Source organism: Odocoileus virginianus, chromosome 33, assembly GCF_023699985.2.
Source record: "Odocoileus virginianus isolate 20LAN1187 ecotype Illinois chromosome 33, Ovbor_1.2, whole genome shotgun sequence".
Lineage (NCBI taxonomy): Eukaryota > Metazoa > Chordata > Mammalia > Artiodactyla > Cervidae > Odocoileus > Odocoileus virginianus.
In genome coordinates this window covers 23,753,482-23,780,577 of record NC_069706.1, presented here as the reverse complement: position 1 = coordinate 23,780,577, position 27,096 = coordinate 23,753,482, and the positions used below count along the sequence as shown (strand labels likewise).

The window sequence follows — 27,096 nt, the reverse complement described above, 5'->3', positions numbered from 1 at the left end:
CATTCGGGAGCCTTGGCCTTGGACCCACCCCACACCTCACGCTCCGCACCCTCCCTGGCCCAAATGCACTGGCCTGAACAGCATGAGGCTGCGGGAGGGGCTGTGGCTGTGTGTCCTCACGGGGCTCTCTGCACCGCCTGCAGCTGCCCCAGGCTGGAGCCAGGAAGTCGGCCTGGATGCCTCCTTCCTCTGGGCCTTCTGCATCAAGCCTGCCACCAAGTCCCATGCAGCCCACCTGCTGGATGGCCTTCAGCCCCATGGCCACCACCCAGGCTGGGCCAGCTCCCCTCCCCTCCACACTGCTCCTGGCTTCTCCCCCAGGGTCACCCTCCCAAGGTGCCCGGCCACCCCTGCTGGAGCTCCCGATGCCCCCGTTGCCCTGAGGCTTAGGCCATGCAGTGGGGCCTTGTGTATTTCACTCTCTGCCCTCCCACTTTCCAGGGCACGGCATTTCTCTGTCCTAAGTGGTCCCTCCGCCTGCCTGCTCTCCCCTCGCATGTCCTGCCCTTGCCGACAGCACCTGTTCACCCTTTAGATCTTGGCGAGGCGGTCACCACCTCGATGCCCAGTCCCTGACCTGCCTGCACCTCCTCGACCATCACTTGCCACACTAATTTGCTGACTCAGCTCCCTCACCCCAGTATCAGTCAGGACCCCTTCAGTCATGATGGAAAACCCAACTCAGACTGGCTTCAGCATGGAAGACTAGAGGGGGGTCCTTCAAGAGGCTTGATGTAGGGGTTCCAGTGATGGCTCCACGCGCCTGCATTTCTGTCCCCACCCTGTTGTCATGAGTGTTGATCTCGTGGAGGTAAAACATGGTCTTACAGCAAATACAGCCTCTTTCTTCATGGTAGCAAAATGGCTGCCATGCTTCCCGGACCCGCTCACCCAGTCCCCACCGTCAGGAGGGAGAGCAGGTCTCGCTTAGTGGCTCCCTCATCTCAGCAAACATCCAGTCTGCATACTTGGGGAAGTGGGGTGGGAGAGTCCAGGGGGCACTGAGGTCTCCCCTCAGCCACAGGAGGGAGCCCTCCGGAGCCACATGGCCGAGTGAGGAAGAGGTCATTTCGGCAAATTGAATACGTTACGGGCAGAGAGGGAATGAGCTGTGGGCACTGGAAGGGTGGGTTCTCCACCCGTGCAGGCAGGGACATGCTGCCCGACTTCACCTCCGTCGACGGGTGTGGAGTGTGACCCAGGTCCTGGACCTTGGCCCAGCCTCTGAGAGCAAATGCAAGCCTTCGTGAAGCCCTGTAGGAGCCCCGAATAGTGTGGGGGGGGAGGTGGGGTCTGTGCCAGGCACACCACAGAAACCATGCCTGTCAGCCTACCCAGAAAAGGGGTTTCTCTCAAGGCTCTAAGGAAGCTCGCTGAGAGCACAGCAAGTCAGGAGAGCTGCTCCAGAAAAGACACTCATGCTCGGGCGTTCTGGCTGGTGAGATCCCTTCCCTAGCCATGGTGGGCACCAAACAGCAGCTCCCGCTGTTACGTCCATCCTCCACCGCGCCCTCAAGATGCAGGTAGCCCCAGCCGCTGCACCCTCCAAGGCGGCACCCCTGGGGAGAGGGGGTCCTCCAGGGTGCTGTGCTAGGCAAGGGGCCAGGAGGCCGGGGGCCCGGAGCAGAGCAGTGCCCCGCGGCCTGCTGCCTGTCCGAGCAGGGGGCTGGGCAGTCGAGGAGGCAGGGTCGAGCCAGGCCTGTGCAGAGAAAGTGCTGAGCACCTGCTGCTGGGCACCACCCTGCTACCATCTCCCCTGCGTGGTCACCAGTGTGAACTTCCTGGGGACCCCGACCCCCAATTCACAGGCACTCAGGGCCTGTGTGATCCGCTTTGCACGACCCCCAGCACAGCCTGTCCTCCCCCGCCTGGCACTCCCGCTGCTGCCCTGACTGTGTCACCCCAGGGATCACTGGACCAGGGACACTCAATGCTTATCGGGTCTCGAGCCTCCCCCTTCTGGCCCTTGTCACAGGGCAGCTCCTGCAGACCTTGTCCCTCCTGCCCTGGGACATTCCAGGCCCTGCTGATGCTACACGCCCTCACCAGAGCAGCACGGGCCCCTTCCTTACTCCCGAGGCCAAGGCGTTCCTGCCTCAGGGCTCCTGCACCTGCTGTGGGGCGCGCCTTCCTCAGGTCTCACTGTCAGTTCCGGATTCCAGGTCCGTGAGGCTCTACTCAGATGTGATGTCCCCATCTGACAAGGGACATCTGCTCAGGTGGCCAGCCCTTGATATGTTCTAAAGAACATTTCCTCTAGTCCCTAACTTCAGAACCGGGACACAGATGACCCGCTTCTTGTCCATCATCCGTGGCTCAGAGCAGGACCGGGCTGCCGTGGGGGCTGGAGCCGGGGAGGGGCGAGGGCTCCACAGGCAGCTCCGGAGCAACAGCTCGTCTGCGGCCCGGTGGCCACGCTCCTCACTGGTGGTGAGCCTGCAGACATGGTGGCTTTCCTGTTTTATGCCTCACCACCTTTGGTGGTGTTATTTACTATAAATTCTTGATATGAAAAACCAGGTAAATATTGATATTGCCGGGTAGGGGAATAAACGACCTCATGAGCACCTGCTCAGAGCCCTCGGCTCCTTTCTGAATGGCTCTCTCATTCCCCCATCCATCAGGCCAGGCCCTGGCCCGGGCTCACTCACAGAATCAGCCCCTCCTCCCGGCCAAGAGGCAGCTTCCTCTACGGCCTCAAATTCTTAAGGTCTCTCCACTCAAAACTCTGAAGCCCCAAGACCTACATCAGTTCAGTTCAGTCGCGTCTGACTCTGCGACCCCATGAATTGCAGCACACCAGGCCTCCCTGTCCATCACCAACCCCCAGAGTTTACCCAAATCCACGTCCATCGAGTCGGTGATGCCATCCAGCCATCTCATCCTCTGTCATCCCCTTCTCCTCCTGCCCCCAATCCCTTCCAGCATCAGGGTCTTTTCCAGTGAGTCAGCTCTTCACATCAGGTGGCCAAAGTATTGGAGTTTCAGCTTCAACATCAGTCCTTCCAATTAACACCCAGGACTGATCTCCTTTAGGATGGACTGGTTGGATCTTGCAGTCCAAGGGACTCTCAAGAGTCTTCTCCAACACCACAGTTCAAAAGCATCGATTGTTTGGCACTCAGCTTTCTTCACCGTCCAACTCTCACATCCATACCTACATGGTGAGGTTCAGATTCCTTGACCCTATTACAGAGGACATTAGGAGCTAGTTTGGCTGCCCATCAATCCCCTCTTCTCCCAGTAACTGGAGGGGGGTTGAGGGAGGAGGCTTGTGAGATAGGTCTCACCAATCAGAGCGGCTACCCTGGCATCCTGGCGTTGCCCCTGGGTGGGCCCAGGTCCCAGGCCCACCAGTCAGAACCCTCCCTGGGGTTTCTGAGCTGGGTCGAGGTACAGGGATCTGGAGTTAACCTGCTAGGGCCATCTCCCCCAGGGGAGAAAGCTACCCACCTGCAAGAGAGGAGAGACGGAAACCAAGGCCAGACCAGCAGACGTGCGTGGCGGGGGAGGGAAGGCGGCCTGGTGGGTGGAGGTCTGGCCCCGGGCTTCCTCTTGCAGGTCTGTGATACCCCCGCCCCCGGCATCCTCACTTGGTCAAAACTCAAAACCAACCATGTTTTATACAACCGAAACAAATGTGTTCATGCAAAGTCTGAAGCCTGGGTCTCTCCTGACCTAAAACCCTCTTCAGAGAGTGGTGACCCCTGGATGATGGGGACAGCAAGGGGCAGGAGGGAGGCCTACCAGACGTTCTGTTTCTTGACTGGAAACTGGTCGGTGGGAAGGTGTGGAGTGGAAAATCCACCAAGCGAGCGGGGGTGAGCACTTCTCTGAAGGCAGGTTACACTTCAGTAACAGAGACAGAAACCACCCCAGACTTCCCACCGCCCAGCAAAGGCCTGAGCTGAGCAAGACACTGAGGATCCCTGCCCCTGTAACCAGGCCATGGCCACCGCGCTCCAGAGCCCGCAGGTTGCGGCTGTCCTGACGGACCAGTCAGCACAGAACGGTGTTAACAACCGAACTAATGATGAAGCCTGGTGACAGCCGCTGAGGTCTGCAGCCCAGCTCCACCCGTGCCCCATCCCTGGAGCCCTCTGGGGAGGACCAGCGCCACCCTGTTTGCCAGATGGAGACACGCACAGCAGAGCTGCCTGCTCCAAACCACACAGCCGTTCAGCGGTGGGGCTGGGCCTGAATCCAGGCAGCCAGCTCGGAGCCCAGGCGCGTCCATGCAGGTTGTGGACCTGGACTGTCCTTCCGGGGTCCCGCCTGCCTCCCACAGCGGCGGGCCACCCCGGGGCCTGCGTGTCTCTGACGAAGGTGTCCTTAGGCAGCTGGTCCCTGGGCCGGGCACAGTGTGAAGGAAGCGTGTGACCACACGTGCGTTCTGTGTGCCCGGCCCCCTGCTCTCGGCTACGACCACCAGAAGCTGATGGAGAAGCTCAGGTCCAGGGCCCGCACGTAATGCCAGTGCTTCACCGGGATGAAGAGGACTTCGCCCGGGGACAGGACGCAGGACAGGAAGGGTGCCTCGGCAAACCTGGGGAACTTCTCCAGGTCGGGGTTCTCCACGTCCACCTGTGAGAGCAAGGGGGTCACCCGTCTGGTCTCAAGAGACAGGGAGGGGGTCCCCTGGGGCCCCCCAGGCTCACCTGGCTCGTGTTGTGAAGAAGGTGTGTGTCGTGGGGGTACAGCGCCTCCGACTCCTGTGGGGAGTACAGCCGGATGTACTTCCTGCCCATCACCTGCAGGGAAGAGACCCCCTTCATGAGCAGGTGCCCCGCTGTCCCCACGCACGCTCTCCTCGCCTCCCCGCCCAGCCTGCCCGGCACCCAGCATGCGTGTTAGGTCAGGAGTGCCTTCGCTACTGTCTTGAACAATCAGTAGGCAGTTGGCTATGGCCACCGCTGTTTAAGTGCTTAATGTGTGTTAGCTAGTCCTCGCCGTGACCCCCCCGAGATGGTTTATCATCCCCCCGCCCCCATTTTACACGTGAGGAAATGGAGGCACAGAGAGGCCGAGTGTCCCACGTTTACAAAGCTGAGAGGTGACAGCTGTGTTCACACCAGGTGGCCTGGCTCCCAGCCTCTCTGCCGAGTCCTGGGGAATGGGCCCTGGGCTGGAAGAACACTCTGGCTTGTCAAACCTCTCTGCCTATGATGGAAGGTTTTATAACAGATGTCCCCCCCTCACCCCACACCCCTTATAACACACACAGGCTTCCCTGTCTGCGTCCCGGGAAAACCACCCACTGGCTGGGCAGCTTCCCTGTATTTGGAGAGGGTTCTGGCAGGAGAAGCCAGCCTGGCTCTGATGGACAGCAGGGGGGCAGCCATGGGGGCACGTGCCCCATGCTGAGATGGCACCCCGACCCTGCTCTGCCTGCGTGAGGCGTCCGGCGGGATCCCAGATGATCCCGGAGTCTGAAAGCAGCCCCTCCCACCCTGAGGCCCAGTGCCCTGTCTGTTTTCACTTTGGTCCATGCCCCTGTCTGTGGTTCATCTCCTTGGTATTTAAACGTGGAAAATGTGTGGCTGGGCTAGGAGGAGGGGGATGGCCGAGGTTCTGAGCGGCTCCAACCTGGACTAGGAAGTTCTGCTGGGGATCCTGGTGGAGTGGGGAGACGGTGCCTTGTGGACCGAACCAGGCGTTGATGGTGATCTCCTCTTCCTCCCCGTCGCCCAAGCAGCAGTAATCGGGGATGCTGATGTCCTGCTTCAGCTCCGGGATCTGACAGAGCAGATGAGGTGGGTTAAGGCCAGGCCTTTGCGACTCAGCAGCCTAGATGTCAACCGACTCTTAAGCAGAAGGCCAATACTATCTTCTTGTGTAATATGACACTGGCCACAGTTTACTGCATAGGAATTTAAAAATCAATTTTAAAAAGTAAATATATAATTACTAGGGAAGGGTTATAATTTTATTTTCAGATTTATTTCCATGTCACAGGCATTTTATCTTTATTTCCTTTTTTTAAAAAACCTGACACCACTACTTTGTCTTTTTAAACCAGCTTGCCATTTTCTAAAGCTATCACAACATTTTAAAAAGTCAAAGAAAAAGAGATGGGGCTGAGTATTTATTTATCAAATCTCTGGAGAGGAATGTTTTTCCAAAATTTACTGATGGTAAAGCAATCGCAATCAGTACATTTAAGGTAAATGAAAGTAAGTATATTAATATAAAAATAAATGAATTCCAATAAAATGGAAAACATCTGAACTGTGGTAAATGAAGGTTAATGTAGAGCGTTCATATAAAATAATAAGGATCCCAATATGTAAAGTTACACAAATAAGCAAAGAACAAAAATCAGATCATACACAAAAAGGCTTTCAGTCCCATCAGCAAAGGAATCCAAATTAAATACTGTCATCATTTCCTACTAATCAAATTAGCGAAGATTGAAAAAGTGATAACACCCAGTGGTGGTGAGGATGTGGTAAAGTGGGCAGCCCCATGCCAGGCGGCTGGTGGCATCAAGTGATCATGTGTGGAAGTCTTAAAGCCATGCAGACTTTGACCCAGTTGGAAGTGAGCTTGTGCTGTGCCTGTGTGGAGGTGTCCTGGGGTGGGGGTGTCCTCCAGGAGGAGGGAAATTGGGACTCCGGGGGAGGAGGGGGGCAGGCAGACAAGGTTGCACGAGGAGGTGGGTGGGCTCACCTGCCCCAGCGTCATCAGTGAACATCTCTAATGAGATAAGATTCTTCCTCGGCTTATGGTGGGGTTGCGTCCCAAGAAGCCCATGGTAGTTTGAAAATATCAAAAGCTGAAAATGGAACCTACAGAACATCATAGCTGAGCCTAGCCTGGCTTAAACATGCTCAGAACACTTTCGTTAGCCTACAGCTGGGCAAAATCATCAAACACAAAGTCTATTTTATAATGGAGTATTGACTGACATCACCCAATTTATTGGATAGTGTACTGAAAGTGAAAACCAGAATGTTATCCGGGTCCAGAGTGGCTGGAAGTGTATCCACTGCTTACCCATGTGACCGTGTGATGGACTGCGTGAGGGACTGGGAGACCCAGCCCAGCATCACACAGTATGGTAAACATACCACTAAGCCCAGGAAAAGAGTACGATTCAAAATCCAAATTATTCTACTGAATGCCTATTACTTTGGTATGACCATAAAGTTGAACAATCATAATTTGGGGGCTGTCTGTACTTTAAAATATCAAGTACCCTCGTGTAGCCCCCTCCTGTCTTCCTATCCGCCACACTCACCCTACTTTCTGACCAGACTAAATGCAGCTGGGGGTCCACGCCCAGGGTTGGTAAAGAATCCAGCGCCCAGAGGGAGGGGCCGGAGCTGCCTTGTACAGGTCTGGTCAGGAAGTGGTTTCAGCCGGTGTGAGTAGTTTCCTCTGAGACTCTGGTTCTTTCCAAACGAGGCCAGTCTACCGTAGCCCCAACCCCCAAGACTGCCTGCCATGCTGGCAAGGGCTCAGGGACTCTGGGAAATTAAACAGAGACTCAAGTTTGGTCCCCAAAGTGTTGCAAAGGGGACCCACTCTGCTAGTTTAATCAGGGGTCTTCAGAGTGAGCTCTCCAGGTCGGAAGGGACACCTGCAGGCAGACTGGCCAGGCCTTTAGTGCACACATCACTGGGGGTGGCTGGAATGCTCTCCCTGTGGAGCTTGGGCTGTTCTGCATGTAAAACAGCTGCTGTGTCCACTGCTTTGGGCTGACGGAGAAGTTCATGACCTGAGGTGCCTTGTCCTGTGGGTAGGGGGTCCTCAAGCTACATGCAGGGTCCCCAAGGCCTCTGGGAACCACCTGCTTCTCCCCCACCGGGCTCACTGTCACACCACACAGTTTCTGGCTGGAATAACACCTGACCCCGGCCCTGTGGGATGCAGGGAAGCTGATTGGTCCCTGAAGACATCATCAGGATTCCTGAGAGGTGATTGGTTGGCCAGATGATACAATCAGAGGCAGGGGCCAAGGATTCAGAGACCCTAAGAGGAGAAACTGTCCCAGGTGCGGCTGAGACTTGAAGGCAGGCATAGTACAAAATATTCTGAAATATGGGGTCACTGGGAGGAAAGTCAGTAAGAGGTTTAGGGTGGGAGACCTCGAGCTTGGTGGAGAAGGCCCCAGAAGCCGTGCGGAAGCCAGCCGGGCATCCCTTCTGTGCTGCAGGGTGGCCCCGGGGCTCTGGTTGCTCAGACTGTCCCTATGGTAGTGGAAACAACAGAGGAGAAAACCTGGGGCCTGAGACAAAAACGGCCTCAAAGCCTTTGTCCATCTTAAAAATAATCATGTCCTCTGCCTTCCCCTCAATGTGCTTCCTCGTGTTCTAGTCAGATGGCAATTAGCTGCTCCAGGACAGGCAGCCAAGCTCACCGTGGCTTCCAGGGGCCCTGGAGGCTGAGCCCTGGTGCGACGGAGGCCAGGGGATGGGACAGGCCAGGCTCCTGACATCACACAGCACAGGCCTGATAACTCAAATCCCTCTTTTCCTCAACTAGCAAAAGAGGACGGGGAAAGGACCCATGCGTCCTCACATGGGGAGGCCTGGGCAGGAGACCATAGCTCACCTGGCCCCATTGCTGCCTCCCCCCTGTAACTTTGGGCCTGCAGCTCCCAGAGGCTGGCAGAGTCCCAACTGGGGCTAGGGGTCAAGGTCAGCAGGAACTCACCTATTTTGGGTCAGGTTGGAGCCTGCTACTCTCACCTGGCTCCTAGAACCAGTTCTGACCACACTCAGGCTTCTGACTCCATCCCCTGGGGCCCACCCGGAGCTGGCCTCCTCATCCCTCAGCCCAGTCCCAGGGCCTGGCCTGCCCCCTGCTGCCTGCTGGTGAGAAGGGCACCAGGTGAGCGTACCTCCCTGTTCAGAGCAGGGGGTAGAACCAGGAGGAAGCAACTGAGCTTACTACCCCTTTCCTGCCCCCTGGGGCCAGTGCCCCAGAAGGGAGGTGGGAGAAGGTGAGAGGGTGAAGGATGGAGGGCCGTGGTCTGACTTACCTGGTCAAAGAGCTGGTGCTGAGCAAGGTACCCGACGTCCTTCGGCTGCTCCACGGGACAAAAACCAGAGAGGGCACAGAAAGGCCCGTTAGTTGTGATATAGAGGTCCCTGGAGAGGCCAGTTCAGCTGGCTCTCAGCATCCTGCCCTTGGCAACCATCCAAGGGCCCTCCTCTCTATCCTGTTTGGCCCCCGACTCCGACCCCGGGGCCAATGTCATCGCTCGCCAGCCAGCAGGAATGGGCTGATGGGGGCACTCAGGATCTGGTACTGCCTGTGCTACTGAGGTGGACCTGAGTAAGTCACCTGGAACCCCGGGGCTCACTTTCCATGAAATGTGAAGGGGTTGTACACACATGAGGATTTTAAATAAAAATGGAATCATATAATATGCATTACTTTGAAGTCTGCTTTTCAATTTAATGATACATCAAGTGGATACATGCATATGTGACTCATTCTTTTGATGGATGCATGTTATATAGACAGGATGCATCATTATCCATTCAACCATCCCCCCAGCTAGTAGACCCATGGTGTTTCAGTAAACAGTTGAATGCATGTGTGCGTGCATGCTAAGTCACTTCAGTTGTGTCCGACTCTTTGCGACACCGTGGGCTGTAGCCTGCCAGGCGCCTCTGTCCATGGGATTCTCGAGGCAAGAATACTGGAATGGGGTGCCATGCCCTCCTCCAGGGGATCTTCCCGACCCATGTCTCTTATGTCTCCTGCATTGGCAGGCGGTTCTTTACCACTAGCGCCACCTGGGAAGCCCAAACAGCCAAATGCTCTGGTCGTTCTGTTTACATGCCTCCGAAAGTAGAACAGTGCGGTCAAGGAGTACACACATTTTAAATCTTAATAGCTTCTGCCAGGTTATTTTCCAAAACACTACGTCATTTATACCCTCGCCGGCCATTAATGGGAGCGCCCACTTTCCCACATCTCTGCCTGCACAGGAGATGATCATTTTGTGAAAAATTCTGCCAAGCAGATGAAAGAAAAGATCAGTGCTTTTCAAACTGGGCTCCTGGATGCTCAGGGATTCTCTGAAGACGCCTCAGGGCGTCTACAAGGGTCAGATGGGGGCAAGGTAGATGCAATACTGGGCGCCACTGACCCCAACAGTGGCCAGAGCAGCCAACAGATATCAGGAAGAGGAAGACACCCAAGGTCCTCACTGTTAAGAAACGACAAAATGGTGCAGCTGGGCTTTGGAAGGCAATCTGGCAGTTCCTCAAAAGGTTACACACAGTGTGGCCACCTGATCCAGCAATTCTACTCCTCATATATACCTAGGAGAAGTGGAATCACATGTCCACACAAAAACATGCATGTGAATGTTCACAGCATTTTTCATACTAAAAGTAGACACAACCCAAATGAGGAATGGATAAACAAGATGTGATCTATCCATCAGAGGGATAGTATTTGGCCATAAAAAGGTATGTGCTATGACAGAGATGATCCTTGAAAACATTATGCTAAATGGAGGAAGCCAGACACAGGTCATGTATTGTATGATTCCAACTCTGTGAAACACCCAGAATTGGCAAATCCACAGAAACAGAAAGCAGATTCATGGCTGCCTGGGGATAGGTGGGGAGGAGATACGGGGAGTGACTACTCATGAGTATAGCGTTTCTTTAGGGTGATGAGAATATTTTGGAATTACAAATCGGTGATGGTTGCACCATCTTGTAAATATACCAAAAAGCACTGAATTGTAACCCAAAAATAAATAAATAAAACCCTTCAAAAAACAAAAGGATCTGAAATGGGACCCACACATCCTGCCTTCCTTGCACTGGCCAGCCTACTGACCCAGGCCCTTCAAGTATGACTTCTTGACTCCTCCAAAACCTCCTCTGGTGACATAAGGAAGTTATTCTGCCCACCCATGCAATGCGTTCCCTCCCTCTGGAGCATTAGGGGGCTGGAGTCAACAACACACCTCATTCCTGATGTACTTGTTGATGAACTCATTGACCGTCATGAGTGTCTGGGACCACTCCTCGTCCGTGTACCTGGACCCGACCTCCACGGGGACAGTGCGGCAGCCAGCAACTTCCTGGATGTACTCCAGACTATTCGGAAGACAGGGGTTAGCATTGCTATTGTTATGCTAAGACTGGCTGGGCACCCTGCTTCACACTGGGCTCCTTTCATTGGCACAAAAGCTCACAAGGTGGAGGGAGACCCCACTTCACTGCAGATGCAGGTGCAAAGAGGTGAGGTCACTTGCCCACCTGGCACTGGGCAGCTGTTTGCAGATAAAACCGATGAATCTGGTTCTTGCTGGGCAGCTCTATTTTCCAGCTGGCCTAGAGCCTCCCAACTTCTCTTTCGCATGCCTTGTCGCAAGCAGAGAGACCTTATTTGGGCCAGAGGCAGACAGTACAGGCTGGTGAGGTGCCTGGTGAGTCAGCTCTGGTGGGGTGCCACGTCTAGCCCTGCCTGTCACCCATGAGGGGACCCATGGCAAGTTTCTTCACCTCTCTGAGCCCTTGTTCTTCATTTGTAAAACGCAGGTGACAACAGTGCCCATCCCATGTCAAGGAAAACAATTACTCCCACAAAGCCACTGCCAAGACTCAGGCTGGCTCTGTCACCTGTCTGAGACACGCCTCCTCATTTCAAGGCCACCATCCAGCTGCCTGATCTGACGCCTCCACCATGAACCTGGGGAGGGACTCAAAACAGCTAAGAGGAGACAGCAAACCCAGGAGCCCGTGGAGAGGGGGTGGGGCTGTCTTGGGTTCTTATTTCTACTCTCAAGCCTCAGGGACCCCTGAGAAAGCCCACAGAATTCCTGAGATCCTGCAAAATGGCATAACAGACTTAACACTAGACTGCCAGGATGCACTCATGAAAAACTGCTTAGGGCAAGCAGACTGCAGCTGGTAAGGACCTTATAAACCTCTGGCACTGCTTCAGAGGACTGTGCCTTTAATTTTTGTTTAACTCCTCAGCAGTCGGTCCCACTTAACTGGCAGTTAAGTGTCTATGAGGCTGTATTCTCTTGGGGGGTCATGGGAGGAGGAACTGGGGCATCTTTGGGGATGCTAAATTTGGAAGAGGAACCCTACAGCCCTCGGCAGACACCTACCTCCACTTCTTCATGCATGGCCAGTGGTTGGCCACGCCTTCCAAAATCACAGGCCTCCCTGGAACCAAAAAATGCTTCTTGAAATACTGGAGGGATGGACAGTGAAGCCGGGGCACTGTTCTTTCTGTCGTCACATCTGGAATCGGCACATGGTCATCCCTCGCTTTCTGTCCAGAAAAGCAAGATGGCGACAACCACAGAAAGGTCAGAATTAGAGGCATTTCACCAGGAATTTGCGTCAATGCTAGGAGAATGGAGGTGTGCTTAGTCACAATAGCAACAGTTAACCTTTATTATCAGTATTACTGTGGTGCTGGAGAAGACTCCTAACAGTTCCCTTGGACCACAAGGAGATCAAACCAGTCAATCCTAAAGGACATCAACCCTGAATATTCATTGGAAGGACTGATGCTGAAGCTGAAGCTCCAATACTCTGGCCACCTGATGGGAAGAGCTGACTCACTGGAAAAGATTCTGATGCTGGGAAAGATTGAAGGCAGGAGGAGAAGGGGGTGACAGAGGATGAGATGGTTTGATGGTATCACCGACTCAATGGACTAGAGTTTGAGCAAACTCTGGGAGATGGTGAAGGACAGGGAAGCCTGGCGTGCTACAGTCCATGGGGTCGAAGAGTTGCACACGACTGAGCGACTGGCCACCACCCTGAGGATCTGTGGGATATTCTCTAGCATGTGCCCTTAAACACCAGTGAGGACACAAGTGTTACTCACTCAGTCGTGTCCAACTCTTTGCAACCCCATGGGACGAAAGCCCACCAGACTCCTCTGTCCATGAAATTCTCCAGGCAAGAATACTGGAATGGGTTGCCATTTCCTTCTCCAGGGAATCGTCCCAACCCAGGGATCGAACCCAGGTCTCCCACATTGTAGGCATATTCTTTACCACTGAGTCAGCAGGGAAGCCCATGAGGACACAGGCAAGGATCTAAAGGGCAGGACCAATCAGTCACACGAGTTGTAGCATCTCATCCAAACTCAGCCACACAGAGACAGAGGCTGCCAGAAAAGTGGGTGACACTTCTTCCACCAAGGGGCCAGGAAGAAGGTGAAAGAGACAGGCTCCTGTTGGATATAGGGCTCGGCCACACCAACCCTCTGAGTCCTTTTTCTCAGGAACCACAAAGCTCCCACCCTCCCACTCTCCCCAAGGGCACAGCTTTTGCACAAGTGGAAAAAAAAAAAAACTGAGGAAAGAGGTTGCTGTTTCCAAATTGATACAGATGCCATTTTTCAACAGGGGTCAGCACACCAGGGGGCTTCACCCCAGGGGAGAGCTGGCCCCTGACTTCTAGGAAAATGGGGCTGATAGATTTTGTTGGGTGTGGTCACTGGCTGCCCTGCACCCCCATACCTTTATGCTGGGCAGCTCCTGGCTCGGGCTGGGGGCAGGCCTCTTTCCGGACAGCAGGTGCTTCTGGAGGACGGCGGCGACTTTGAGGAGGATGTCCCCGAGGATGGCTGCCCCCATCAGCAGGCCCATGTCGCAGGCTTTCAGGGCGGCGGCCACGGAGGCAGCGTCCCCAGGCGGCTCGCACAGACACACGGCTTTCAGGAGGCAGCCGAAAGCGTACACCCGCCGCCAGTCCTTGTCCACGTGCTGCCAGGGCCCCGTGTTCAGCTTCTCCCAGGAGTAGTCCAGGAGCACCTCGCAGGTCTGCAGACACTCGCGCCGCTGGCCCCCATGGAAGAGCTCGGCGGCTTCCTGCAGCAGCATCGCCACGCTGCCCTCCACCTTCTCTCCCAGCTCCAGCTTCAGCTCCTCTTTCGTGTGGGGCAGGAGGGCCTGGAGGGCCTCCCAGAGCGCACTGGGCCCCGCCATTGGGCCAGGCAGCTCAGTCTGATGGGTGCTAGAGGGAAAATAATAATAATATATATGTATGAACAAACAAATATAAACAAGGTTTATAACAAGGTATATAACATGGTTTATATATATATATAAACCATGGGTTTCCCAGGTGGCGCTAGTGGTAAAGAACCCACTCACCAATGCAGGAGTCATCAGAGACACGGGTTCGATCCCTGGGTCGGGAAGATCCCCTGGAGGAGGGCATGGCAGCCACTCCAGTGTTCTTCCCTGGAGAACCCCATGGACAGAGGAACCTGGCAGGGTTGCAGGGTTGCAAAGAGCCAGACACGACTGAAGCGATTTAGCATGCACATACGGGGAAAAATAAGTTACAGCAAAACATCATGTTCTATGCCTATATACCCATGGTTCTATATTTTCATAAAATAAGGCTAGAGGGAAGAAAGCTAGATCTGTGATGACATCCAGTGGCCAGAATGTTAACCACTGAGATTTTTCAAAAACCCAAATGAACTTTTTGGCCAACCCAACATATATATGAAGAATTTTCCTAGATAAAGAGATCTAGAGACCATGCACAGACCTGGTCCCCTACAGGTTCCCAAGGTCCCCTACTTGTCCCGTGTAATGGATATCTTATCTGCACTGATTCTTCAGCAGTGGTCTCTTCCTGTGAGGGCAGGGTCCCCATCTGTCTGGGGTCACCACTGTATCTTCAGGGCCTGGCCTAATAGTAGGCACGCAGTGGTCACTGGACCCATGTTTGTTCAGAGAGGAACATGTACTGTCCTTGTCCAGAATGCCTCCAACACCCCTCCTCTCTGGCAAACTCCTATCCAACCTTTAAAGCTCATCTTAAATGATCCCCTATGTGAAGCCAGCCAAGATTCATTGACAGTGTTTTGGGTTTGAATGGCCCTTGAGTTTCTTGCGGTCAGGCTCATAGTAGGCATTCAATTCAGACTACTGAAGGAGTGATACCTTAACAGTCTCAGGAGGAAACCTGGAAATACATAAATGCTATACAAAAAAGTTTATCACAGTTGATGCCTAGTAATTTTAGCCTGGACATTATATACAGATGGCAGGCCAGTCTCTAGGAATAATTACTAATAAATGGATAATCTACTGCTCACAACTTATGGTTCTTTATTTGCACTACTGGTGACTCAGACAGTAAAGCGTCTGCCTGCAATGCAGGAGACCTGGGTTCGATTCTTGGGTTGGGAAGATCCCCTGAAGAAGGAAATGGCAACCCACTCCAGTACTCCTGCCTGGAAAATTCCACGGACTGAGAAGCCTTGTGGGCTACAGTCCATGGGGTCGCAAAGAGTCGGACACGGCTGAGCAACTTCATTTTCACTATGCTGTACGTGATGGCTTCCCAAGCGGCTCAGTGGTAAAGAATCTGCCTGCCAATGCAGGAGACACAAGGGGTACCAGTTCCATCCCTGGGCTGAGAAGGTCTCCTGGAGAAGGAAATGGCACCGCACTCCACGATTCTACATGGTCTACAAGTCCTAGGATGCAGAACCATTTTAGTTCTTGTCTTTTCCAAGTCCAGTTCTCCAGCTTTTCGTCTATTCCACGGGCTCCAACAGCCTTCCGAGAAATTTCCTCTTGCTTATGTCAGCCAGGGTTGGCTTCTGAGGTTCATAATGAAAGAACCCTTCATACTCAGGAGTCACTGGTTGTGATAAAGCCCCATCAGATGCTTCACTTCTTGTGAGGGAAGAAAGCCAGTCACCCTCTGGCAGAAGAGAGCCCAGTGATCCTTGCTTGCTATTATGAACATTCTCATCTAATACCTCTTCTCTTGAGTATGGGCAGGACCTGTAATTTGAGTGGTAGGCAGAATAATGTCCCCCAAAGATGTCCACATCCTAAACCCCAGAACCTGTGAGGATGTTACCTAAGGGACTGCAAAAGGGACTTTGCAGATGTGACTAAGAATAAGGGATTATCCTGGGTTATCTGGCTGGGCCCAACCTAACACTCAAGTCCTTGACATGATCATTCCTGGCTAAAGTAAGGGTCAGAGGGAAATGTGATTACAGAACTGTCAGACAGATGCAGTGTTGCTATGAAGATGGAGGAAGGGAGTCCCAAGGCAGGGAATGTGGGCAGTCTCTAGAAGGTGGAAAAGGCAAGGAAACAGGTTCTTCCCTAGAGCCTTCAGAAGAGGATGAAGCCCTCCAGAGACCTTGATTTGATTCCATGTTGCACTTTTGGCCTACAGAACTGTAAGCTAATAAATTCTCGTTGTTTTAAGTCATCAAGTTTGTGGTAATTAGTTACATCAACAATAGATACTACACTTGATCTTAGCCAAAAGGCCAAGAAGCGATTACATCAACAATAGAAAACTATTAATACATGCCTCCAACCAACAGCTGTGTAGGTTTGGTGTGTGTTAAGTGTGATGATCTCTCAGTCATGTCTGACTCTTTGCGACCCCATGGACTGTGGCTTGCCAGGCTCCTCTGTCCATAGAATTCTCCAAGAAGAATACTGGAGTGGATAGCTGTTCCCTTCCCCAGGGGATCTTCCCAACCCAGGGATGGAACCCAGGTCTCCTGCATTGCAGGCAGATTCTTTACTGTCTGAGCCATGTGCAGCTATTTACTTTTTGGCCTAAGAGACGAGATGTCACTTCTGGGATCAGGTTCCCTAAGCCTGGAACGTCCATTTTGCTGGCAGACTCTCTCTACTGCCTTCTTGGTTTGCATGCACTGATGAGCAAGTGGCCCTGCGGCAGGGGCCCACATGGCAAAGAACTGAGGGTGGCTTAGAACCAGACCAAACTAGGAACTGAGGGCCCTCCTGGATCCAACAGCCCCCCAGGGACTGAATTTTCCTAACAACCACAGGTGCTGAGTGGAGTAGGAAATGGTAACCCACTCCAGTATTCTTGACTGGAGAATTCCATGGACAGCGGAACCTGGCAGGCTACCGTCATTAGGTCACAGAGTTGGACATGACCGAGTGACTGAGCGTGCATGCATACAGGTGCTTAGATCTTTGCTCAGTTGAACCTTCAGATAAGAGTTCAGCGCTGACACCATAATTGGAGCCTTGTGAGAGATCCTGAAGCAGAAAAAACCAGCTGGCCCAGGCCCAGACTCCCAACCTGCAGAAGCTGAGATAAGAAACATGTGTTGTGTTAAGCCACTAAATTTATGGTGATTTGTTACACAGCAATAGATAACAAGGCAAAAGGAGAAGACAGTAGGAGAGGATGAGATGGTTGGATGGCATCACCAACTCAATGGACATGAACTTGGGGCAAATGCCAGGAGATAGTGAGGGACAGGGAGGCCTGGCGTGCTGCAGTCCACGGGGTCGCAAAGAGTCAGACACAACTTAGTGACTGAACGACAGAAAATAAATACTTCTACAAGACTTCCTGGACACCTTGGGACTCTATCTATAACTCAGAGAGAACAGGAGGACAAACACAGCTCCCTTCGGCCCTAATGTGTGTGAAAAGGTCAGCAGGAGACAGAGAAGCAAAGTTGTGTGAAAGATGCTAGAGATACGGTCCCTGAAGGTGCCCAGGCAAGCCATTCCTACTCCTGGGCCCCATCCCAGCTCACTCCCCAGCAGCTCTCCTGGGTCCCATCCCAGCTCACTCCCCAGCAGCTCTCCTGGGCCCCATCCCAGCTCACTCCCCAGCAGCTCAGGAATACTTGGTATTCAGCAGGCAGAATCCGTAAGAGTATTACATGAATTGCCTCATTCCCGCCCCCGAATGATGACCCTACAAAGCTGATGATGTACATGAAGTGTTTACTGTAAGCCAGGAACGCTCCAAGTACCTCATTACATACTCAGTTCTTACAGAAACTCTCAGAAAAGTATTATCACCTCCATCTTACAGACAAAGAAGCTAAAGCAGAGAAGTTAAATGATTTCCCCAAGCAATTCAGGTAGTTTAAGAGGAGGAGCAGAAATTTCAAACTCAGGCAGGACTTCCCTGGTGGTCCAGTGGTTATGAATCCACCTACCAGTACAGGGCACACCAGTTCGATCCCTGGTCTGTAAAGATCCCTCACGTCTCGGGGCAACCAAGCCTGGGCATCAAAACTATGAACCTGCGCTCTAGAAACCACACTCCGCAACAAGAGATGCCACCTGAATGAGAAGCTCAAGCACTGCTTGGGATTAACTCAAGAGAGTAAACTCCGCTCTCTGCAACTAGGGAAAGCCTGCACGCAGCAATGACAAGCTAGCACAGCCAACATAAATAAGTTAAATATTAAAAAAAAAAAACCCCAAAACCTCAGTCTAGTCCCCCAATCCGTGATCTTATAGATCAGGGAACAGAGCCACAAGACCACGAGCCAACACATGGTGAAGCCAGATATCTGGGTTAATTCTACTTTTCTTTTTGGCTGCACCATGCAGCATGTGGGATCTTAGTTCCCAGACCAGGGATTGAACCCATGGCCCCTGTGATGGAAGCATGGAGTCCTAACCACTGGGCTGCCGGGGAATTCCCTAGGTTAACTCTGAAGAAAGCTCTGAGGAATCATTATTATCCTCATTCTACAGATGAGAAAATCCTATCACTTCCCATAAGAGAAGGGCAAATCTTTCCCACTTGTTACTGTTTTTGAGGGACCTCATCCTGGTCCTGTTCAAAAGTAAGAGCAGTCTATTATGGTTTCCCTAGCATCCATGTCTAATTTTGTTCCTCACAATATTGGGAAGTGAACAGGGATGTATGTGGTCATTTCCCCTGAAAGCCCACCCTCCTATTTTGCTGATGAGGAAACTAAAGTCCAGGAGGAAAAATGAAGTGAGTTGACCAAAACACCACAGTCAATCAAGGGCACAGAGACAGGACTTAAAACTTCTGGTCAACCTCCATGCCCTTTTCTCCCATCCAAGTACTAACCAGGCGTGACTCTGCTTAGCTTCCAAGATCAGACGAGATCGGGTGCGTTCAGGGTGGTATGGCCGTAGACTCCATGCCCTTTTCCTCTGTGCCACGTCAGTGCTCCAAGGTTTGTCTGTCTTTTGGGCCTCATCACGCAGCTTGCAGATCTTAGCTCCCCAGCTAAGACTGAACCTGCGCTCCCGCAGTGAAAGCGCCAAGTCCAAGCCCCTGGATCACCAGGGAATCTCCGATGCTGCCTGCTTTGTGTACACTATCTAACATATCCGTCGGAACTCTACAATGTGAGATTTGAGAAAATAAGCAGCTTGTCCAAAACTTTATAGCAAGTGGCAGTGTGTACCCAGAACACTCTTTGTGTTCAGGCATGAGGACTATGCCAGCTTTTGGAGCTCTGGGTCCCAGCTCAGGCCTTGGTTCACAGTGGTTATCCTTCCCAGCTGGCTTACTGCGTGACGGGACTCGGACAGCCTGGGTGGCCTGGCCCAAGCCTGCTCCTAGAAGATTCTTAAACACCTTGCGCTGGCCTCATTAATAGCAATCTTAGAAGAGTTTCACAGTGCAGCCTTCCAGAGCTAGTGGCCTTATCCACCACCCACACGCAGAAGACCATGTGGGCCCACCAACTGGGTGGCCTCAGGGCTCATCTCCCTGAGTGTCTCACGCAAGTCTTATAAAGCAATTTTTTTTTTCAAGTGGTAAAACCATGAGTGATTTAAATTTTCTTCTTTCTTTTCTGCTTTCCATATTTAAAAAAATTTTATTTGCCTTTAATTGAAGGATAATTGCTTTACAATATTGTGTTAGTTTCTGTCATACAGCGGGGCTTCCCTGATAGCTCAGTTGGTAAAGAATCTGCCTGCTATGCAGGAGACCCTGGTTCGATTCTTGGCTCGGGAAGATCCCCTGGAGAATGGATAGGCTACCCACTCCAGTATTCTGGCCTGGAGAATTCCACGGACTGTATAGTCCATGGGGTTGCAAAGAGTTGGACAGGACTGAGCGCCCTTCACTGTCATACAACGACATGAATCAGCCACAGGTATACATACGGCCCCTCCGTCTTGAGTCCCCCTCCCCACCTCCCACTCCATCCCACCCCTCTAGGCTGTCACAGAGGACTGGTTTGAGCTCCCTAAGTCATATTTGAAAAATCTCATCTTGGGTGTGGAAAGACCTCAGAGGCCTCATATTCTGGCTTCTCACAAAGGTCTATAAAAAGGTCTCCCAGAAGACCACTTATTCGCCTTAATAGAAAAACAGCTTCTACTGGGCCTATGTATCGGCTCTGTAAATTGGTCTCTTGTGGCCTTATTAAATAGCCTCCCAGAGGGTTTCAAATGACCTATAAACTAGTTCCCCGGGATGCAGAATGTTAACCTTTGTAAGCCGGCCTCCCCGAGGCCTGACAAAACCAGACTCCAAGGTGGCCTCCCGTGCTGCTTAGAAGATGGCTTCTCAAGGTGGTCTCGTATTTGGTTTTCATAAACACAGATGAAAGGTGGCTGAACGGCTGCTGTGCCAACTGGTCGCGGGAGAGCCTCAGATGGACGGCCACATGGACTAGCCTTCTGAGAGGGAGGGCCTCAGGATGGCTGTACAACACAGCCTCCTCTTGGCCACACTGAATAGCCGGAGTTGTTTACTTTGAATCCAGAGCTCCTCAGCAAATGTCTTACAACAAGGCCTTCAGAATCTTATGCTGACACTGCACAACTCAGCCTTTCAGAGGTGGGAGCTTCAGGAGCGCTGAGTTCATTTTCAAAAATTTTACAGGTTGCCTCTGTATGAGTCACTGAAATGGCCCTGCAGGTCTCATGACTGACCTTAAACACCTGCCTCCCAGAGAGCCTTACGAGGGCACCACGTGGGAGCCACAGGGAGACACCATGCTGGCCACCATCTGTGCGCGTGCGTGCGTGTGTGTTAAGTCCCTCAGTCCTGCCCGACTCTTTGCGACCCCATGGACCATAGCCCACCAGGTTCCCTTGTCCATGGGGTTCTCCAGGCAAGAATACTGGAGTGGGTTGCCATGCCCTCCTCCAGGGGATCTTCCCAACCCGGGGAGTGAACTCCCGTCTCTTCCATCTCCTGCACTGGCAGGCGGGTTCTTTAACTCCCGTCTCTTCCATCTCCTGCATTTGCAGGCAGGTTCTTTACCACTAGCACCTCCTGGGGGTAGTCTTATACCCGACTTGGTTCCACAGGCCTCCTAGAACCTTTCCTGATTTGGCTTTTTAAATAGTTGCCACTTCAAACAGCCTTCAGGGGAGGAGTCACATTCTATTATATAAAAGTCTTCCAAAGTGGTCTCATGACCTGCTTTAAAAACTGGCTTCTTTACAAATTGGGCTCTTGCGAGAGGGCCAGGGGAGGCCTGGACTTTGTCTTAGCTTTACAAACCTATCTTCTGTGATGCCTGTTAGCCATCTGAAATGGCTTTAGAGGAGAAAGGCCCCGCCCCGGCTGTATGAAACAGTCATCCAGAGGAGCTGGCCTTACGAAGCTGTAAGCAGCAGCTTTCACACGACCAGTTGATACAGCTTTTCAGCGAAGGTCAAGAATAGGCTGCATGACACTGCTTTTTCTCAATGGCCTCACAATGGTGTATGTGTGCTCAGTCGCTTCAGTCGTGTCTGACTCTTTGCAACCCTATGGACTGTTGCCCGCCAGGCTCCTCTGTCCATGGGATTCTCCAGGCAAGAACACTGGAGTGGGCTGCTATGCCCTCCTCCAGGGGATCTTCCCAACCCAGGGATCATACACGCCTCTCTTACATCTCCTGCACTGGCAGGCAGGTTCTTTACCAGTAGCACCACGGGGAAGCCCCCATCCAGGCCTCACTTCCAGGCCTTACAAATCAGGCTTCCAGCATTACCCATCGGTCTGACAGAAAGGTTTCTTGACAATCATTATCAAGCAATTTTCTGGAAAAAGGTATCAGCCTGAATAGTCTCATGGCCTGGCTTTGCTGATTTGCTTCCCAGAGTTCCTCACTGAATTTCCTTTTTAATAAAAGGTTGTAGTAAATGAATGGGCCTTCCAGAGGAGGGAATCAGGGTCAATTGTATGAACAATCTTTCAGAGCGGGACTGTGGACTAGCCTTTACACTGCCCACCCGCCCACCCGCCCACACCTGACCAAGAGCTCCACATAAAAGGGATAAGCAAGTTGCACAAACAGCCTTCTGGTAATCAGCTATAGGTTGGTTAACCACAGAATTTACCATACAAATCAGGATGCTAGGCAGTGCTGAGTTGCTCAGTCATGTTCAACTCTTTTGGGACCTCATGGACTGTAGCCTACCAGGCTCCTCTGGCCGTGGAATTCCCCAGGCAAGAACACTGGAGTGGGTTGCCATTTCCTACTCCAGGGGATCTTCCCGACCCAGGGATCGAACCCGAGGTTCCCATGTCTCCTGCACTGGCAGGTGGATTCTTCACCTGGGAAGCAGGATGCTATATATATAAGCCTAAGCTTGGTAAAATATACATTTATCTTTCTCTTTCAAAATTGTTTATTCTCATCATTTTCTCTGTTCTTCACTGCTTGGGACTGTCATTTCTGCATGTAGGAATTTCATCTTACACAAGTCGAATACTGGAAGTGCTGAATATTGGAAGTAGCTTTCAGGGACAAGTCATAAACTGGTATTATTCCAGGCAAATTGAGACCCACAGTCCCCCAAATCATCAGTTCAGTTCAGTTCAGTTGTTCAGTCGTGTCTGACTCTTTGTGACTCCATGGACTGCAGCACGCCAGGCCTCCCTGTCCATCATCAACTCCTGAAATTTACCCAAACTAAAGCCCACTGAGTCGGTTATGCCATCCAACCAGCTCATTCTCTGCCGTCCCCTTCTCCTCCTGCTTTCAATCTTTCCCAGCATCAGGATCTTTTCAAATGAGTCAGTTCTTCACATCAGGTGGCCAAAGTATTGGAGTTTCAACTGCAGCATCAGTCCTTCCAATGAACACCCAGGACTGATCCCCTTTAGGATGGACTGGTTGGAACTCCTTGCAGTCCAAGGGACTCTCAAGAGTCTTCTCCAACACCACAGTTCAAAACCATCAATTCTTCGGTGCTCAGCTTTCTTTATAGTCCAACTCTCACATCCATACATGACCACTGGAAAAACCATAGCCTTGACTAGATGAACCTTTGTTGGCAAAGTAATGTCTCTGCTTTTTAAAGCTCTCTAGGTTGGTCATAACTTTCCTTCCAAGAAGCAAGCGTCTTTTAACTTCCTGGCTGCAGTCACCATCTGCAGTGATTTTGGAGCCCCCCAAAATAAAGTCTGTCACTGTTTCCACTGTTTCCCCATCTATTTCCCATGAAGTGATGGGACCAGATGCCATGATCTTAAGTTTTCTGAATGTTGCCATATGAAAAAACCCGAGTGGCCTTGTAAACTCACTTTAAAGTCAGTCTTCCTGGGATTAACTGGTATTGGCCTTAAAAGATGTCTTGTTGGTTACAGACGGCTGTTTTTTGAAAGGGGTGAGGGTAGAGGTGAACTGCCTTTTATAAAAGGTTGTATTAAATGAACAAACCTTCCAGAGAAATGTTCCTGTGTCCTAGCGTTGTAAACTGACCTCCCAGAGCACCACCTGCCTGTATTGGCCTCTCCACGTAAGACAGCTTTCATGGGAAGGTCAGGTACCGGCTGCATAGCACTGCTCTTCTCAGTGGACTGTTTTGGCTTCTTACAGAAAGGTCTGTTTGCTGGCATATGAAAAAATCTTGAAAAGGTGGGGGTGGTTCAAAGCAGGGGTGAGGGGGTTGTCAGATAAAGACTGCATGAGCTAGCCTCTCACAGTGACTTTGGTCTGGCTGTATAGACCACTCTAATCTGAACTTCAAAACAGCTTCTTGCTGGTCACGTAAAACACCAAGGAGCCAAGTCCAGGCTGTATACAATGAACTGCCTAACTCAGGCCCTGACCTTCATGAATTCACATCCAGATGGAGTACATCACTGGAAGGTGGTGTCCGGTTGGCTGTTAGACAACAGCCCAAGTGGGTTCCTGTCAGCTCTAAAATAAAGCCTTCTAGGAAGCCACTGCAGTCATCCCAGAATTCTCTTAAATTATCTTTAAGGCTCTGAAGTGCTTCTCGGAATTTATCAGCTTCATTCTAGCTTTCTGGGAACAGGCTGCTCAGTTCTGCAAAGTGCAGAAAGGCTTGGGCTGGAGCCCGCTGGTGTGATCCCAACACCTGCCCTGACTTGCTCTAAAACTGCTAAGCACCGCGACTTATCTTTGCTGGATTCCGAGGACACATAACGCGACACCCACGCTCAGAGTTAACCCCTATCGAGTCAGACATCCCCTTCCTCCAGGCGGCCACATGCACGGGCCCCATGGGGTCCTCCAGGACGGGTGGGCATGACGGGCTCTATGTATCCCCACCATGCCTCCAGTGCGAGGTTTCACACCTCTTCCCTTCCCAGAGCCTCTCCCAGGACTTTATTTCCCTCGGTTTGCATTCGGGGCCCAATGGTTCAAACCTGCTCAATCTTCCTAGTTCCAGACCGACAACAAAAGGTAACTGGCCAGGCAGAGATGGGCGGCATGCACCTGTGGGTACAGACACTGCGAAGCGCAGGGGCCTTCGAGTCGCATCAGTGAAAGTTGCTCAGTCGAGTCCAACTCTTTGCGACCCCATGGACTCTACAGTCCATGGAATTCTCCAGGCCAGAATACTGGAGTGGGGTGCCTTTCCCTTCCCCTCCAACGGATCTTCCCAACCCAGGGATCAAACCCAGATCTCCCGCATTGCTGGAGGATTCTTTACTAGCTGAGCCACCAGGGAAGCCCAAGAATACTGGAGTGGGTAGCCTATCCCTTCTCCAGGGGATCTTCCCGACCTAGGAATCGAACCGGCGTCTCACCTGCATTGCAGGCGGATTCTTCACCCGCTGAGCCACCAACCAATTAGACGCCAAAAACCGCGCAAGCGCACAACAGCCTGGTCGCACGCAAGCGCAAAAAGCAATGCCTGGCATAAGGAAAGCACTACGCACGCGCGGGACCTAGGCCCTCTCTCCGGCGGCTCTGGCGAGTCGACCGGCTAAACTGCGTTCTCAGAGCGCATGCGCCGTCCCGGTTTTCCCCTCCCCAAGGGCCCGCGGAGTTTCGTGGCTTTGAAGGGCTGCCCCGGGCTTTCCAAAGCGCACGCGCGAGACGGTCCCTGCACAATTTGCCTCCACATGCGACGCCTGCGCAGTCCTCCCCCTGAGTCCGGCGCCCTCCGCTTCTAAGGAGCCAGAGCTGCTCACTCCTCTCGAATTGCTCACTTACCTGGCTCAGATTTGGACGGTGTCGAGTCGCCGGAGTGCGGCGACGACTTGTTCGTTGAGAACCGAACGCTCCGGCTCTCTCCGAGTAGTCAGAGGCTTGCCGGGGTATCGATCACTCGCAGCTCGATTGCCCACCAAGGCATGCCTAGCGAAGCGCCGAGTGATCGATGCTGTGGCCCCGCCCCGCCCATTTTAAAGGCGGGAGGGTGGAGCTATGTCCTAGGGTTGTTGAGCATTTCCCTTGGTTTCTCCTCTGTGTCGTGGGGACACCCGCCATTACCTCTGTAATGGTAACTTCGTATACAAAGCAGTTTCTCAGCCACATTTTATCAGTCCTTTTTTTACAGAGAGATGAATCAAGGTAAACCAGTCCATCCTAAAGGAAATCAGTCCTCGATATTCATTAGAAGTATTGATGCTGAAGCTGAAGCTCCAGTACTTTGGCCACCTGATGCGAAGAGCCGATTCATTAGATGATTCCTGATGCTGGGAAAGATTGAAGGCAGGAGGAAAATGGAATGACAGAGGACGAGATGGTTGTATGGCATCACCGATTGGATGGACAAGAGTTTGAGCAAGCTCTGGGAGATGGTGGAGGACGGGGAAGCCTGGTGTGCTGCAGTCCATGGGCTTGCAAAGAGTCGGGCACTACTTAACAACAACAGAATCAAGGCTCAGTGAAATAAAGTGGCCACGTATTTGTACTTTAGGGAAGTCGCAGGTACTGACTTTTCAAAGTTCACCCCCAAGTGCTGCATCCATGGCCTGTGGAAGTGAGGAGGACCAGGGTGTCAGTATGGACTGGCAGGCAGGGAGTCAGAGCTTTCACTTCTGCCACTGCTGCCTTGATGTTGGGTGGTGTGGGCATCACCCCAGGGCGTCTGGTTTTGATCATTCACCCTATGGCCTTAAAGGATCAGGCCGTTGGAAGCGCTGAGCAGAGGCGTTTGAAGCGCTGAGCAGAATGCTAAGAGTTTGGCTCATACTGGTTTTGGATGCTGGGTAGGAATGGGAAGGAAACTCATTTACTGGTGTTAAAGAAAACTTTATTTGTGACATTTGTTAAAGAAGGTATTGTTTAGTCGCTAAGTCGTGTCCAGCCCTTTGCAACCCCATGGAATGGAGCCTGCGAAGCTCTTCTGTCCATGGGATCTTCCAGGCAAGAATACTGGAGTGGGCTATCATTTCTTTCTCCAGGGGAATCTTCCTGACCCAGGGTTCAAACCCGGGTCTTCTGCGTAGGCAGGTGAGTTTTTTACCACTGAGCCACCTGGGATGCCCTAAAGGCAGACTTTATCCAGGAAAGACTGCTGCAGTGGAGCTTGGGGTGGGGGTATGTTGTGATAAGATAGAGATGAAGTACAGCTCTGAACACAGGAAGGACAAGTGGAGATTGACAGCCAAGGAGCAAGGTCTTGCTCAGTGGACAGAAACTTACTAAGAGGAAGCATCATGAGTAAGGGGAATTCTAACTGAACCAAGTTCACAGAATTTTTGCTGATGGCAGGCCAGGGTGATAAGATATCAAGGGCGGAGGATAAGGATGGTGATCAGATATGAAGGGTCGGGGATTTTTGCTAAACTGACCCATCAGAATTCTTGGTGAAACTAGACTAAACAGATTAAAAGCAGAGCCCAAGGGCACGGTCTAGTTACAAAGAGGACTCTTTTTTTTTTTATTTTTTTTAATTTTTTCCATTTATGTTTATTAGTTGGAGGCTAATTACTTTACATCATTGCAGTGGTTTTTGTCATACATTGAAATGAATTAGCCATGGATTTACACGTATTCCCCATCCCGGTCCCCCCTCCCACCTCCCTCTCCACCCGATCCCTCTGGGTCTTCCCAGTGCACCAGGCCCGAGCACTTGTCTCATGCACCCAACCTGGGCTGGTGATCTGTTTCACCCTAGATAATATACATGTTACGATGCTGTTCTCTTGAAACATCCCACCCTCGCCTTCTCCCAGA

At 52.0% G+C, this 27,096-nt stretch overlaps 1 protein-coding gene and 1 pseudogene across 4 annotated transcripts; both read right to left on the bottom strand.

Annotated features, from left to right (window-relative positions):
- Positions 1-2,566: 2,566 nt before the first annotated feature.
- KDM8 (lysine demethylase 8) lies at positions 2,567-25,259 on the bottom strand. 4 transcript variants are annotated; one of them, XM_020907915.2, is made up of 8 exons: positions 25,126-25,259; positions 13,466-13,961; positions 12,095-12,261; positions 10,940-11,072; positions 8,987-9,031; positions 5,587-5,736; positions 4,659-4,751; positions 2,567-4,584 (listed from the first exon to the last, which is right to left on the bottom strand). In XM_020907915.2, the coding sequence occupies exons 2-8, from the start codon at positions 13,931-13,933 to the stop codon at positions 4,420-4,422; spliced, it is 1,221 nt and encodes a 406-aa protein (XP_020763574.2). In that variant the 5' UTR covers positions 13,934-13,961; positions 25,126-25,259; the 3' UTR covers positions 2,567-4,419. The 4 variants fall into 4 exon arrangements, with proteins under 4 accessions (XP_020763574.2, XP_070317177.1, XP_020763575.2 ...); XM_070461076.1 differs by having other exon boundaries at positions 10,976-11,072; XM_020907916.2 differs by lacking the exon at positions 25,126-25,259 and adding an exon at positions 24,717-24,799.
- LOC139032896 (U2 spliceosomal RNA) lies at positions 16,176-16,272 on the bottom strand (annotated as a pseudogene).
- Positions 25,260-27,096: the final 1,837 nt, after the last annotated feature.